Here is a 14,156-nt window from a genome sequence, read left to right as displayed (position 1 = left end):
AGGTCAAAAATATTTACACAGAGGGTGAGTAATAAGTGCTTTTTTAAAAAATTATTTTTTAGGTGTTCGGTATCTTCAGCAAGGACACCATTTAATGCCTATTCCTAACTGCCTGTGAACTGAGTGGCGTTCTAAACCACTTCTTGGGCAATTAAGAGTCAACCACATTACCACTGATCTGGACTCACATGTAAGCCAGACTGGAAAGGATGGCTGATTCCCCTCCCAGAGGGCATTTATGAGTCAGATGAAATCAATTATAGCTCCATGCTCAATATTATGGAGACCAATCTTCAATTCCAGAATTATTAACTGAATTTAAACTGCCATCCAGGATTTGAAACTATGTCCTCAGAGCATTAAATAAAACTGAAAGGACAGCGGATGCTGTAAAACAGAAGCAAAAACAGAAATTGCTGGAAAAGCTCAGCAGGTCTGGCAACATCTGTTAAGAGAAATCAGAGTTAATGTTTTAAGTCCGGTGACCCTTCCTCACAGCATTACTCTAGGCCCCTGGAATACTAGTCCAGTGACAGTATGATGACATGAATGTTTCAAACTATCCATGAAATCTTCCAGGTAGAAATTAAATCACTTTTTAAAAAATGATTAGGGTTCTAAGAGTGCAGAGGAGCAAATGCTCAAAAAGTGTTGAAGTAGTGACAGTAGATTTGTGTTACTCTAGCAAAGAGCAGGCAGTCATAATGGGCCAAATGGCTCTCTTTTGTGCTCTATAAATATATGATTATATGTGGAAAAATTCTTACTTGATGGCTGACAGTTCAGTTTCTGTTCTGTAGTAACATCTTATAATTCTAACAATTTACATTTTCAGAAGTCTGAAGTATAAGGGCATCAAGTTCAGCACATCAGGAAGCATAGGAAGTGGCAAGTTTAACTCTTACCTGTCACTCATGTTGGAGAACTGAATACTGTCGACTTTGTCCTAACAAAAAATATAAACAGGAACGAAAGTGAGGTAGCAATCATCATACTGGTCTCTTTCTTTATTAAAAACCCATAATATAAATCAGTCTGTATCTCAGATGCTCCATTTTCTAGATAGGTAAACTTTTGCATGGATCTTCCAATATTCAAAACTGATCTTCTGTCATCATTCCTTGTCATGATTGTGTTGGACCCTCATTAGGATTGCCCTTTGCAAAGTTAACAGTAATAAGCTATCCAGTTCCAAGTGATGCAAACTGATTCCAGTCTACCAAAAGGTTGAGCTCAAAGCTTCTATATGCCCACAGCACTCGCCTGCAGCACAGGCATTTCCCACACTCACAATTAAAGCAATTAAAGAATGAAGAAGGCTCTGCAGCCTACCCCCAGAATGGAGATGGTTCAGTTCGGAGTCTTTGTTGCATACCTCCCTTAAGTATTTTCATGTCCAAGTAATTAATTCTCATGTTTGTTTTTGAAATTCTATCTAATAAAGTGCATTATTCCCATGTACATCACTCTCAAACGGGGAGCAAACCCCACTGACCAGTGGCCACCCGGCTTCCCCAGATTCAACATCTGGGAGTAATTTGTTAGCAGTTTACTTCAATATCTTTAATCAGTAAATCCTTAGCTTTGTTTTCATATGAAATACTGTGCTAGATTAGATTACTGGCACAGACCAGTGTAGTGACTTGTAATGACGGTGATGGAGTTGGTGGGGAAGAGAGAAAAAGAGGAAAGAGGAAGGAGGGGCATTGGGTATAGTGATGAGAAGGAATAGAAGGATAAGAAATAGGGAGGGAATAAGGGAAGAGAGAAAAGACTTTAATTAGAGTTCAAACTCATGGAAGTGAGGGGTAAAGTACGTTGAGAATCCAAAGACATATAATAAGAGGTATAGTTGGCCTATAGCCACTTAAAACAGGGAGAGGGAAAACAGATGGGCAGGCTTGACAGGTAGCCTGGTCTACTCTTGTTTCTATGTTCTTCAAAGATTAAAAACGGACCTTTTCAAGGAGGGGTATAATCCACCAACAAGTCACTTGCTCGGCAAATTGGTGGCAGCAAGAAATTGAAAAAAGACATTGATTTCTTCAGAACCAGGGCTGAATGGTAGTCCTGCTTTAGTACATCAATAACATTTGGTGTGTCGAGCATAACCCCATGAAACTCTACGGTATCCTAGCTAAAAGACTGACAATTAAATGAATTTAGTATGAATCATCAGTTACATTGAGGTATAAACTATATTAGAATTAAACATTTCAAATATTATATTGTCACATGTTAAACTTGGCTTTATTGGATGGTTACCTTTGGCCCCAGGGCTGAGATGAGAACAAGCAGCCTAGTCTTTTTCTATCCACACTTCCTTTAACAGCCTAATGGCACCAGGTGAAACTGGTGCTGCAGATACTGACAGTTTTCATACTGTTTTCTGCATTAATATAGGAGCTCGGAATTAATTTGAAACTGAATAGTAAGCACACAGTAAGTCTTATATGTGTAACAGATTATTGATTATATGATAGATTGGTACTAGGATTATTGTTTTACCAGTAAAATATAAATGAATTGGACTTGGGTACAAGGAGCATAATATTAAAATATGTGATAGAAAACTTGAAAGCATTGTAAGTGGTGATTTGGATAGTGTCAGGTTTTAGGAGATCAAAAACAGGCAGATGAAATAAGCAGTCACATGGGGTAAATATAATTTAAAGTCAATAATATGAAGTGATGCACTTTGGAAGAAACAACAGAGAGAAAGAGACAGTCTATTCCTAATGGCGCTGATATGAGGATACTGTAAGAGAGATCCATGGGTGCACATTCACAGATCTTAGAAGGTCACAGGATAAATTGATAAAGCACTTAAGAAAGCTCATGAGGTATTTAGTTGGATTTGTATGCAGCAGCTCTGAACAATTAAAAACAACAAGTCACTCTTTACAAATCACAGATTAGCCTCACTTCAAGTGTTGTGTACAATTCTTTATTTTAGGAGTAATACACAGAAGATTAGGGAAGGTTTCCTGTGGATGAAAGGCTTAAATTATGTGGTGATTGGAGAAACTGGAATTCTCCTTGGAGTAAAAACTTAATATATGTATTCAAATCTGTTAGGGGATTTGATACTTTCTTACTAATTGTATGGTTTTCTCCATGAAGTAAGGAGGTAACCGAATATCATACATTCAAAATAATGACAAAAAGTCAGGAAATTAGGAATAACGTTTTCACAAAATTGATTGTTTTGGTGGAAAGGGATTCCATGGGCGATTTCACAAAACATTCACTTGTACTTGATGATGGCTAATGAAGTGGGTTATGAAAATAAGGGCATAGTGAGGGACTAAATCGGACAGCTTTTCCAAAGACCAAACATAACCCAAAATTCATCTCCTCAGCTGAAAGACTCTTTGATCATATTTAATAACAGTGATTTTAACATTTATCATTTCTTACAAGTATATTTCATTATATTATTTCATGTTCATGCCATTCATTTCCTTTTCAACGTGGGATTTCATCTAACATTCCTATAAAATAAAGACTCTTACAGTATGAAATTCCAACTCTGAAATCTTCTCAGGTTGCCCTGACCCAAAGTAGTAAACTCTTATAATATGATCTGTGCTCCCCGTTGCCAAAAACATTCCACCTGTAATGAAAGAGACAGACTCATGTAGGCATACATTATAGACATCTGACTAATATTTTGAAGATGACTTATTTAACTGTGATCTTTCTCACGAGGATAGAGAGTAATGATCACACAGGAATAAGCTCTCTGTATGACTTTTAGTCTCAGAATCAGCAAAGCATCCTAATCAGTTTTACAAGACTAGTTTAAATATCCCTTTTATCTCCCCTTTCTTTCACACAATGTAATTTTAAATTATGACACAATTTACGAAGAAGAGGTCACTTCCCGGTCTGAATTTCATGGAGATAATGAGGATGAGACCAACAGTATCACTGACATATTGGAGAAACTCTGACAACCTCTGACATCTGTAGCTGTGCAGTCAAATGTGAAAAATCAGGCATTTATCATCAGAAATATCTATTCCTCCATATGTCCTGCAATTGTGCTTCATGTTGTATCATTACCATGGCATGAAGTTGTTGCAGTTGCACACCAAGTCCCCACTAAATGTGTCAGAAAATTTTAGAGCTGGTATAATCAACAAAAGAGAATTTTTAACAATGTAACAAGTAACAACATACAGATACTGAGGTGCTTAATCAAGCTGGCTTACCAAGCATCAACAACATACTGAGACAATCACAACTGAGCTGCCTGGTTATGCAGCCAGAATTCCGAACATTTTTGTTTACTAACTACGCTCCTCTATGGACAGGTTGGATCTGGAATGTGCTTTGATGGCAACCAAAAGAAAGCATCACAAGCAATATTCTCTCGAAGCATTTGCATGGTGTTTATACACACACTGATCAACAGGTGTAAGTATTCACTTCCAGTTCCAGAAGGGGTTGGCCCACATGGATCTCAAAGGTCTATCCAGCAGCAGGAAAAATTAGAGACAAGGTAAGTTACAAGTACAGTGTGAAGGCACTGTTCATGAGTTGTGGAAGTAAGCCAGATTATGGAGTTGTTTGTCCAAATTAACTGCAACTGGGACCATCAAAGGAAGAAAGGGTGTGACCTAAAATAAATGCATATCCTAGGCAAACCCAAGACAAAGAGAAAATCTTTAGTCAGAAGCTCAACCATCTGTGAGATCCTATCCTGTTTGCAGCACAATGCTCCAATCCTCAGTTCAACTTTTAAGAGTCACCTGCATACCTTGCAGAACCCTACCAAATGTCCTAAAGGATGGACGTGATTGTCTTTATCTCCAAAAACAACCATGTGATAATCACTGTTCTCTGACCCTGGAATTTCAATTTTATAAGATTGAGTTTAATTCATTCAAAGGTTAATTATCAGTGGAGAACTTTTTAAATTAGCACTTAATCAAAATTGCTACTTTTCCCAATTCGTACTAGAACTGGGGTTTTACATCAACCTGGAAGGGAGGGTAGGAGCAAGGATGTAGAGAATGAGTAAGGGAAGAGAAAGAACAGCAAAGAAAATGATTTAAAATAAAATCAGCTGAGAAACATGGAAAAGAGAAGCAAAGGCAGCAGAGAAATGTTACAAAATAAAGAATAGCGCAGGCAAGGGTATGATGAGAAAGTGATTAGGCGAGCGTGGTAGCACAAGTTGCGACAAAGCCCAAGTACTCAGAGGTATGAATGCTATTTTTGAATTTGGTGCAGATGAGAATCTATCTGGCAATACAGTTAACAAAACTGCCTGGCAGTTATTTGTCGCTGAGCTAAAATTGAATAGGTGTTAATCACTACGGCAGGAACCTGAGTTAGCAGTTCCAAGTTGGATAAGAATCATCCATTAAAGTAGGTTTTGCCTGTACAGAGTGTGACAAGACCTCAGTGTTAATTTGGGAATTTGGTGCAGGTGGGAATTAAGTGCCGTAGGAGAAAGGGGTATTGCCTTTTATAACATCTGTTTCAACCTCCAAAAGCTGAAGAGTGTTCAAAGTTTTAATTAGATGTTCAAATTGGTGATTTTTTTATGATTTAGTCCCTCTGGATACAACATGGACAGAATCTTAATCTGCTATGGAAAGGAATGTAAGTACTGCATTCCATTTATAGCTTAGCTTATTGAACTGCTTTGAATGACCATGGAAAACAATTGATTGATATTTCTAAACTGGAAGCCTAATTTATTACATTAAACACAATAAAGCTGATAGGAAGGCCTTCTTGTGGCACAGTGGTAGTGTCCCTACTCCTGGATGGGAGGCCTGAGTTCAAGTTCCATCTGCTCCAGAGATGTGTAATAACATCTCTGAACAGGTTGATTAGAAACTTAGGTTAAAATAATAAAACATAAAGATGGTAGAACAGGTAGTGTCTTTAAACTTTAGCATGTGGTAATTGATGGACACCAGTGCGATTCATGACAGCCACAACTCAAAGTGTCTGCAGCTCAAGGAACCTCAGCTCAGAGTTAGTGAAACAGAATAAAAGCTTCAGACACTGCCACGTGTCACACAGGGGAAAAGGTTACCTGAACACTTTATGCCACACATCTTAAGCTAGGTACTTCAGATTTTGTCAGGTACAGAAAGGTGTAGCTACAAGTGAAGCAGGCATGGCAACTCAGAAGACTGGAATGGGGGAGCCTCAGTCCTGCAACTGTCATAAGGTTCAAAGATCTCGCAACTTATATGGACGAGAACAAGGAGAATGAACAGGCTGACCATGGCATTGCGAGGCAAGGAGTCATTAAGATGTACAGAGTTTAAAGAATGTATAGATAGATCCTGTTCCCTGCAGCCAAAAGTGTGTACCTTGAAAGCTATTTGATGTGATTCACGTGAGTATTGAAAACATAGGATGGACTAAAGAAGAACCTACAGAGGGGAATGAACAACTAGAACATAGAACATAGAACATAGAATATAGACCGTTACACCGCGCTACAGGCCCTTCGGCCCTCGATGTTGCACCAACCTGCGAAAGATGCCCACCTAACCTACACCGTTCCATTATTATCCATATGCATGTCCAATGCTCATTTAAATACCCTTAATATCAGCGAGTCTACTACTGTTGCAGGCAGGCCATTCCAAGCCCCTACTACTCTCTGAGTAAAGTAACTTAATCAATGTTATAAATAGAGATTTTACACAATTGAGGCCCCAGAATTGATCCCTGTGGCACTCCCCTATAGGTTGACAAATAATTCATTTATCATGCCTTCATGTTTCTTGTTAATTAGCTAATCACCTTTCTGTGCTAATATGTCAAGTCCAATACCATGCAGTTTTATTTTGTGTCATAACTGTTTATATGGCATCTTATTGAATGCTTCTGGATATCCAAATACATTCCATCTATTGCATAATACTGAACAATGGGATCTGGGCATATTTGTGCACAAAAGATTTACATACAAAGTACAGCAAATAATTAGCAACTAAATTACAGAGCTGAACCACTAAGGTAATAAATCTGAATTACTGAGAAAACTGGTACAGGGTAGATAAGATTAGAGACTTGAATGCATGTCACAATGACTGAAACAGGGGGAAAAAACAGTATGCTATAACATTGGAATGGCCTTCACAACTGTGCCAGTACCAGGGTACAGTTGTGAAGGGTACTGGCACATCAAATAATTGGTACAAGTGCACAATCCTTTATCCGAAATGCTCGGGACCAGCTGGTTTTCAGAATTCAGAATTTTTCGACTTTCAAAATAAGTGACAGTTTGATGGTGAAATTTTAAAAATTCTTACCGGAGGAGCTGACTCACAGAGTAAAACCGGCCCTGAGACTAAATTGAGGCCTTCCAGTGCTGGGCCACGACCCCACGTGTCATCTGAGTGACACACATCGAGTGGGTGTGGATTTGGATTCACTGTTTGTGCACCAAACAACTTTGTTAATGAGAAAAAAAAACTTCACAAAAAAAACCTCCGAAAGCTTTTCAGATTTCAGGATTTTGGATAAAGGGTTGTCTACCTGTATGATCCAGATTGATGTAAACTGGGGTGGGGGGGGCGCACAGGGCTTAACTTGAGGAACAATTTTGAAAAATAATGAGAAGGAACAACAGAGCAGGGTTGTGATGGGGGTAATATTAACCAATTACCATAGAACTGGATAAGAAGTACAAACTAAGAGTACCACCAAATAAAGCCAAAGTAGGGAAAAAAGGTATGTAGAATAGAAGAAAATAAAAGTTTACTGCACAAGCCAGGAGTTCACATTATTAGATGTGGTATGATCTTAACAAATGATGTAAAAGATGATTGTTTGAAAGAAGAGCTGGAGAGAGTAGAGGATGACGAGGAAACGAAAGGACCAGATAAAGACTGGGGACAGTTGAACCATAATGAGAGAGGACAGAGTAAAGAAAGGAGACCAGGGCTGAGCAAACCTCATGACGTGGTCTTTAAAAATGGTAGGTAGCATATGATTCCTGGATTTCTCACCTCTATTTCAATCATGGTAATTTTGATTGGTTCGGTATAAGTGGGTAGTTTGTAACCCCACATCCAGGTGTCTCAATATTGCCAGCTGTGTTGAGGTGGGCCATTCAGGACTTCAAGCATATGTTCAAATGGAGTTATGAACTTCACAACAAGTCATAAGTATATATGTTTTAAATAGCAATTGATAGTAGGGTTTTGTTCAGACTAGGTACTTTAACTATTATCTTGTAAAAAATTGTGAAAAGGCCTTCAGATACATAAAAGTTTATTATCAACAGAAAAAAAAAACTATTTTGTATTGCATAACAGTGAAGTTTAGATTTGATTTGGTGAACTGTCCCACATGCTTTAATATTTTCCTTCATGATAAGCTCAGCCATTGTTTAGTTGTTTTAAAGTTTTAACAGATGTCTGAGCTTTCGGCTGATTTCAGGGATTTACTGAATTCAGCTTTGGAGCTTTTGAACTCCTTACTAAAATTCACTTTGGAAAGCCTGGCCAAAGTTGAAACCAACAGATCCTGCTTGACACAGTTGTCAAGTCGATTGTGAGCTTAGTCGTACTGACAGATTTATGACTTGCCAACAGAATTACTATTTTTGTTTTAAACACACATATTGAAGTAACGTATTTAGATTTGACAGATTTATGAGTTTCTCAAAGACTTTTCCACATTAGTATGGGGCATTATTATTATAGAAGAATAACAATAGAAGGTTGGGAGGGGTTAGCAGGGTGAGATCAGATTAAAGGAGGGTTAAGGGCCCTCACAGCCATCTCCAGAACTGAGACCATGACTCACTGGCAGAAGCAGGCCTTTTCACATCCTATGCCTTGTCATCAGCCTGCCTCTGTTTCCAACCTGGGCCTACTGCTCGAGTCAGAAGTCTCGACTCCAGTTCATGCTCACTTCTCCACTGGCAAAATAGCATGGGAAAGCACTATCAGATCAGGAAGAGGAAGCGCGACTTCAGAAAATCCCCAAACTCCTGATTTCTGACTCTACCATGGAAATTCTGCCAAGGTATAGAATAGGAAACGGGACCGAAGAGTGACCCATTTGACTGACTTAATGTTATCCACCATCTCTGCCAAATCCCTCACTCCTTCAACTAACAGTTCAAAGTCCGTTTAAAAGTTTGCTTGAATCTTCCCCAAACTTCCTCTCAGTTTGTTGATGGAATGTAAAGGGAAAAAAACAGAAAAATTAAGCATCTAAAATGAGAAACAGAGAAACTAAAAATGATCATGCAAATGCAGCAAGCAATTGGAAAAATAAATGGTATTCTGTCCTTCAATGCAATGGGATTTAAAGTAAAGAAGACTTGGTGCAATTGTATGGATTATTGGTGATACTGTGCCTGAAATATTGTGTACAGCTTTAATCTTCATATCTAAGGAAGAATAAACTCGCAATAAAAGTTTACTAGATTAATCCTTGTGATGGCAGGATTATCTTAGGAAGAGGCAGAAGAAACTAGGCCTGCATTTGAAGTTTTGAGGAATGGGAGGTGATTTCAATGAAATTTGCACAATTCTGATTAGGATTGAAAGGATAGATGTGGATAAGATATTTCCCTAGCTGGACAGTAGAATCAGAAATATGGTCTCAGGTACAGGCCGCTCAAGACCGATATAAGCCCCCAAGTTTCTTCACTTAGAGGGAGGTGAGAATTTGGAATTCTCTATCCAACAATAAGCAGTTCAGTACTTGAGAGAAAAAGGCAAAAGAGATTTTAAAAATTGATCAGTTTTGTTGCCTCATAATGAGGTGTCCTGTGACAGGAAAAGATAGAGATACAGAGATTCTTTTCAGAAAGAAAGAACCACCCAGAAGATTAGTAGAGTTCAGGTTTCTGTCAGAGAAGACAGGTCTATGGTAGAAAAAGTGCTATTAACTGAGCAGTGTCCAAACAATGAGAGCTGAAGAGCTACCATAACTGGTTTACTGTTAGTAAGATAAAGCTTGAGGAACCGACGGCTGTGGAAGTAATGTGGGAGTCCAATTTGCGTCCACATTAAAAATAAATTTAGCCATAAAATCAGTTAATTTAAAGGACTTGTGATGAGAAATTTGCTACACCATCAGGTGAATGCACAAATATTTTAAAAGAAACCAAGTGCAGCCACTAAAAAGAATTTAAATGTAGAAAGGGGGTGACCCTTTACTGAGGTTTGAGTACATGTGAGATTGTTGTTGAGGGTAAAAGGATTGAATGTTTATTTCTGATATTTGTTAATGACAACCTTTCAATTAGTACATCAAGAGTGTAAAACAGTTTGGGACTTTTTTTCCTAATGTAATTGATAATGTCTTTTACTAAAAGTACATTGGTAGCCTCCTGTGAATATAGTAACCAAATTGCAAAAAGTAAAACTTAAGAGTCTATCAAGACAGGTTTCATTCTGGGATCAGACTTGTCCAGTTTTACCATCTGCTGGGATCACAACACAACAGCCAATTTCCATCCAAGTTCTTTGTAACCATATTAAAAATAAGAACAAAAGAAATGGTCTTAGCAAAACCAAAGCAGATGTCACCTACTGGTCCTGATAGACATTTGCTCTTAAAATAAAACACAAAAAACTGTCAGTGAATAACATATAACTCTGCACAGCAGGTGTTTTCCATCTTCTATACAGAAGACATTAACAGCCTCAAAAAATTAATTTAACTACTGTCAACTCACTAATAGTGTTCAATATGCAAATGACTGAAGTAGAAATTGGTCCATAGATGCAACAGCACATTTTTCTGGAGGTGAGCCCGGAACAAGTGCAAAAGGTAAGGCTGTGACTTCCACAGCAACCTTCAGCCAGAAGTGCCAAGTGGATGATCCACCTCAGCCACATCCAGTGGTTCCAGCATTACAGACGCCAGAGTTCAGCTAATTCAATTCACTCCGCATGATATCAAGAAACGTTTGAAGACACTGGATCCTGCAAAGGCAATGGGCCCTGACAACATTCCGGCAATAGCACTGAAGACTTGTGGTCCAGAATCTGCTGCTCCCTTAGCCAAGCTCTTCCAGTACAGTTATAACACTGGCATCTATCCGACAATGTGGAAAATTGCCCAGAAATGTCCTGGACATAAAAAGCAAGACAAATCCAACCCAGCCAACTGCTGCCCAATCAATCTACTCTTGACCATCAGTAAAGTGATGGATGGTGTCATCAACCGTGCCATCAAGCTGCACCTGCTCAGCAATAACCTGCTCAGTGATGCCCAGTTTGGATTCAGTCAGGGCCACTCAGCTCCTGACCTCTTTACAGCTTTGGTTCAAACATGGAAAAAAAGAGCTAAATTCCAGGGGTGGGGTGAAAGTGACAGCCCTTGGCATCAAGGCTGAATTCGACTGAGTTTGGCATCAAGGAGTACTTGCAAAGCTGGAATCAATGGGAATCAAGGGACAAACTCTCTGTTGTTTGGAGACATACCTGACACATAGGAAGATGGTCATGGTTGTTGGGAGGTCAGTCATCTCAGCTCCAGGTCATCTCTGCAGGGATTCCTCAGGGTAGTGTCCTAGTCCAACCATCTTCAGCTGCTTCATCAATGACCTTCCCTCCATCATAAGGTCAGAAGTGGGGATGTTCACCAATGATCACCATATTCAGCACTATTCATGATTCCTCAGATACTGAAGCAGTCCAAATTCAAATACAACAAGATGGGGACAATATTCAGGCTTAGCTTGACGTGGCAAATAACATTCACGCCATACAAATGCCAAGTTATGAGCATCACCAATAAGAGACAATGTAACTATGGTCCTTTAACATTCAATGGTGTTGCCATCACTGAATCTCCATCAACATCCTGGCGGTGACCAGAAACTCAACTGGACTCACCACATAAACACAGTGGTTACAAGAGAAAGTCAGTGGCTAGGAAGACTGAGACGTGTAATTCACCGCCTGACTCCCCAAAGCCTGTCCACCATCGACAAGGCACAAGTCAAGAGTGTGATGGAAGCTCCGCACTTGCCTGGATGAGCACATCTCCAACAGCACTAAAGAAGCTTGACACCATCCAGGACAAAGCAGCTAACTTTGGCACCATATCCATAAGCATCCACTCCCTCCACCAATGATGCTCAGTAGCAGCAGTGTGTACTATCTACAAGATGCACTGCAGAAATTCACCAAACATCCTCAGACAGCACCTTCCAAATCCATGACCACTTCTAACTAGAAGGACAAGGGCAGCTGATATATGGGAACACCATCACCTTCAAATTCCCTTCCACACTACTCACCGAACTGACTTGGAAACATATTGCCATTCCTTCACAGGCACTGGGTCAATATCCTGGAATTCCCTCCCTAATGGCATTGTCAGTCAACCAATAGATGGGAGACTGCAGCAGTTCAAGAAGGCAGCTCACTACCACCTTCTCAAGGGCAACACAAGGAAGAGGCTGATTAGGCTGGGGCTATTTTCCCTGGAGCTGAGGGGTGACATTGTAGAGGTTTATAAAATCACAAGGGGCATGGATACAGTGTATAGCCAAGGTCTTTTGCCCAGGGTGAGAGAGTCCAAAACTAGAGAGCATAGGTTTAAGGTGAGAGGGGAAAGATTTAAAAGGGACCCAAGGGACGACTTTGTCTTGCAGATGGTGGTAAGTGCTTGGAATGAGCTGCCAGAGAACGAGGTGGAGGTTGGTACAATTACAACATTTAAAAGGCATCTGGATGGGTATATGAATAGGAAGAGTTTAGAGGGATATGGGCCAAATGCTGGCAAATTGGCCTAGATTAAATTAGGATATCTATGAATGAGTTGGGGTCTGTTTTCATGCTGTACAGCTCTGTGACTCTATAACGAGGGACGGACAATAAATGCTGGCCTAGCCAGTAATGTCCACATCCCACTAATCAATACATTTTAAAAACCAAAAGGGGAAGAAATAACAAAAACACTGTAACAACACATATTTATGTAGTATCTTCAACAAAATGAAACATTTAGAGGTTCATCGGAACATAAGAACAGAGGTAGCCACTCAGTACCTCAAGTCTGTTCCACCATCCAATGAGATCATGGCTAATCAATGGCCTAATTCCACATACCTGCCCGTGGCCCATTTCCCTTAGTGCTTTTTGCTTGACCAAAGGTTACCTATCTCAGATTCAAAATTCACAACTCCTCATCTCTGAATATTCCATAAAACTAATTGCATTATCTTCAGCAACAAAATAAAAATTAAACTATTGAACCATTCACCTGAAACCAAGCACCATTCTATAGTTTCTAGAAAAATGTTACCAAAACAGCTTAAATTATCTAGAGTCAGAACACTATTAAAACATATATTTTTTTAAATTAAGGTTTTTTTTTAAATTATGAGATTAGGATCTGAGGACACAGTCTTAGAGTAAAAGGAAGACCCTTTAGAATGGAAATGAGGAGAAACTTCTTCAGCCCGAGAATGGTGGCACTTACCAGCACTGAAAGAAGAACAGATCATTTGAACCCCTGGCCTTGGTCGCTCAGTAAATTTAATTGGCCGATGGCTGTATTAAAAACATAATGATAATAAAAATTTAGAATAATTGCGTTCTTACCAACTTACCTAATACATAACTCTAATAAGTAACACATTTTCCATTTACTTTGAAAATCATTACCCTCTTCCTCAACCTGATGTTTAATATTATTCAATGTAAAATTTGGCAATGGGAACAATAACTAACTATTGCGTTATTATCAAAACAGACTGTAGGTAATTTTGAGAACTTTGTTATAGAGTTATAGAGTCAGAGAGACGTACAGCATGGAAACACACCCTTTGGTCCAACCTGTCCGTGCCGACCAGATATCCCAACCCAATCTATTCCCACCTGCCAGCACCCAGCCCATATCCCTCCAAACCCTTCCTATTCATATACCCATCCAAATGCCTCTTAAATGTTGCAATTGTATCAGCCTCCACCACAACCTCTAGCAGCTCATTCCATACACATACCACCCTCTGCGTGAAAATGTTGCCCTTTAGTCTCTTTTATATCTTTCCCCTCTCACCCCAAACCTATGCCCTCTAGTTCTGGACTCCCCGACACCAGGGAAAAGACTTGGTCTATTTATCCTATCCATGCCCTTCATAATTTAGTAAACCTCTATAAGGTCACCCCTCAGCCTCCGACGCTCCAGGGAAAACA

At 39.4% G+C, this 14,156-nt stretch overlaps 1 protein-coding gene across 1 annotated transcript in view; it reads right to left on the bottom strand.

Annotated features, from left to right (window-relative positions):
• Nucleotides 1-14,156, bottom strand: part of LOC122548393 (pleckstrin homology domain interacting protein) — a 168,308-nt gene that overhangs the window by 94,944 nt on the left and 59,208 nt on the right. The window contains exons 4-6 of the mRNA XM_043686970.1: nt 13,441-13,511; nt 3,516-3,616; nt 906-946 (exon numbers count right to left, since the gene is read on the bottom strand). Coding sequence (XP_043542905.1) covers nt 906-946; nt 3,516-3,616; nt 13,441-13,511 — 213 coding nt within the window. The remainder of the gene's footprint in view (nt 1-905; nt 947-3,515; nt 3,617-13,440; nt 13,512-14,156) is intronic.

The sequence above is a fragment of the Chiloscyllium plagiosum genome, chromosome 3, assembly GCF_004010195.1.
Source record: "Chiloscyllium plagiosum isolate BGI_BamShark_2017 chromosome 3, ASM401019v2, whole genome shotgun sequence".
NCBI classification, from domain to species: Eukaryota; Metazoa; Chordata; class Chondrichthyes; order Orectolobiformes; family Hemiscylliidae; genus Chiloscyllium; species Chiloscyllium plagiosum.
This window is presented reverse-complemented; position numbering and strand designations above follow the sequence as displayed.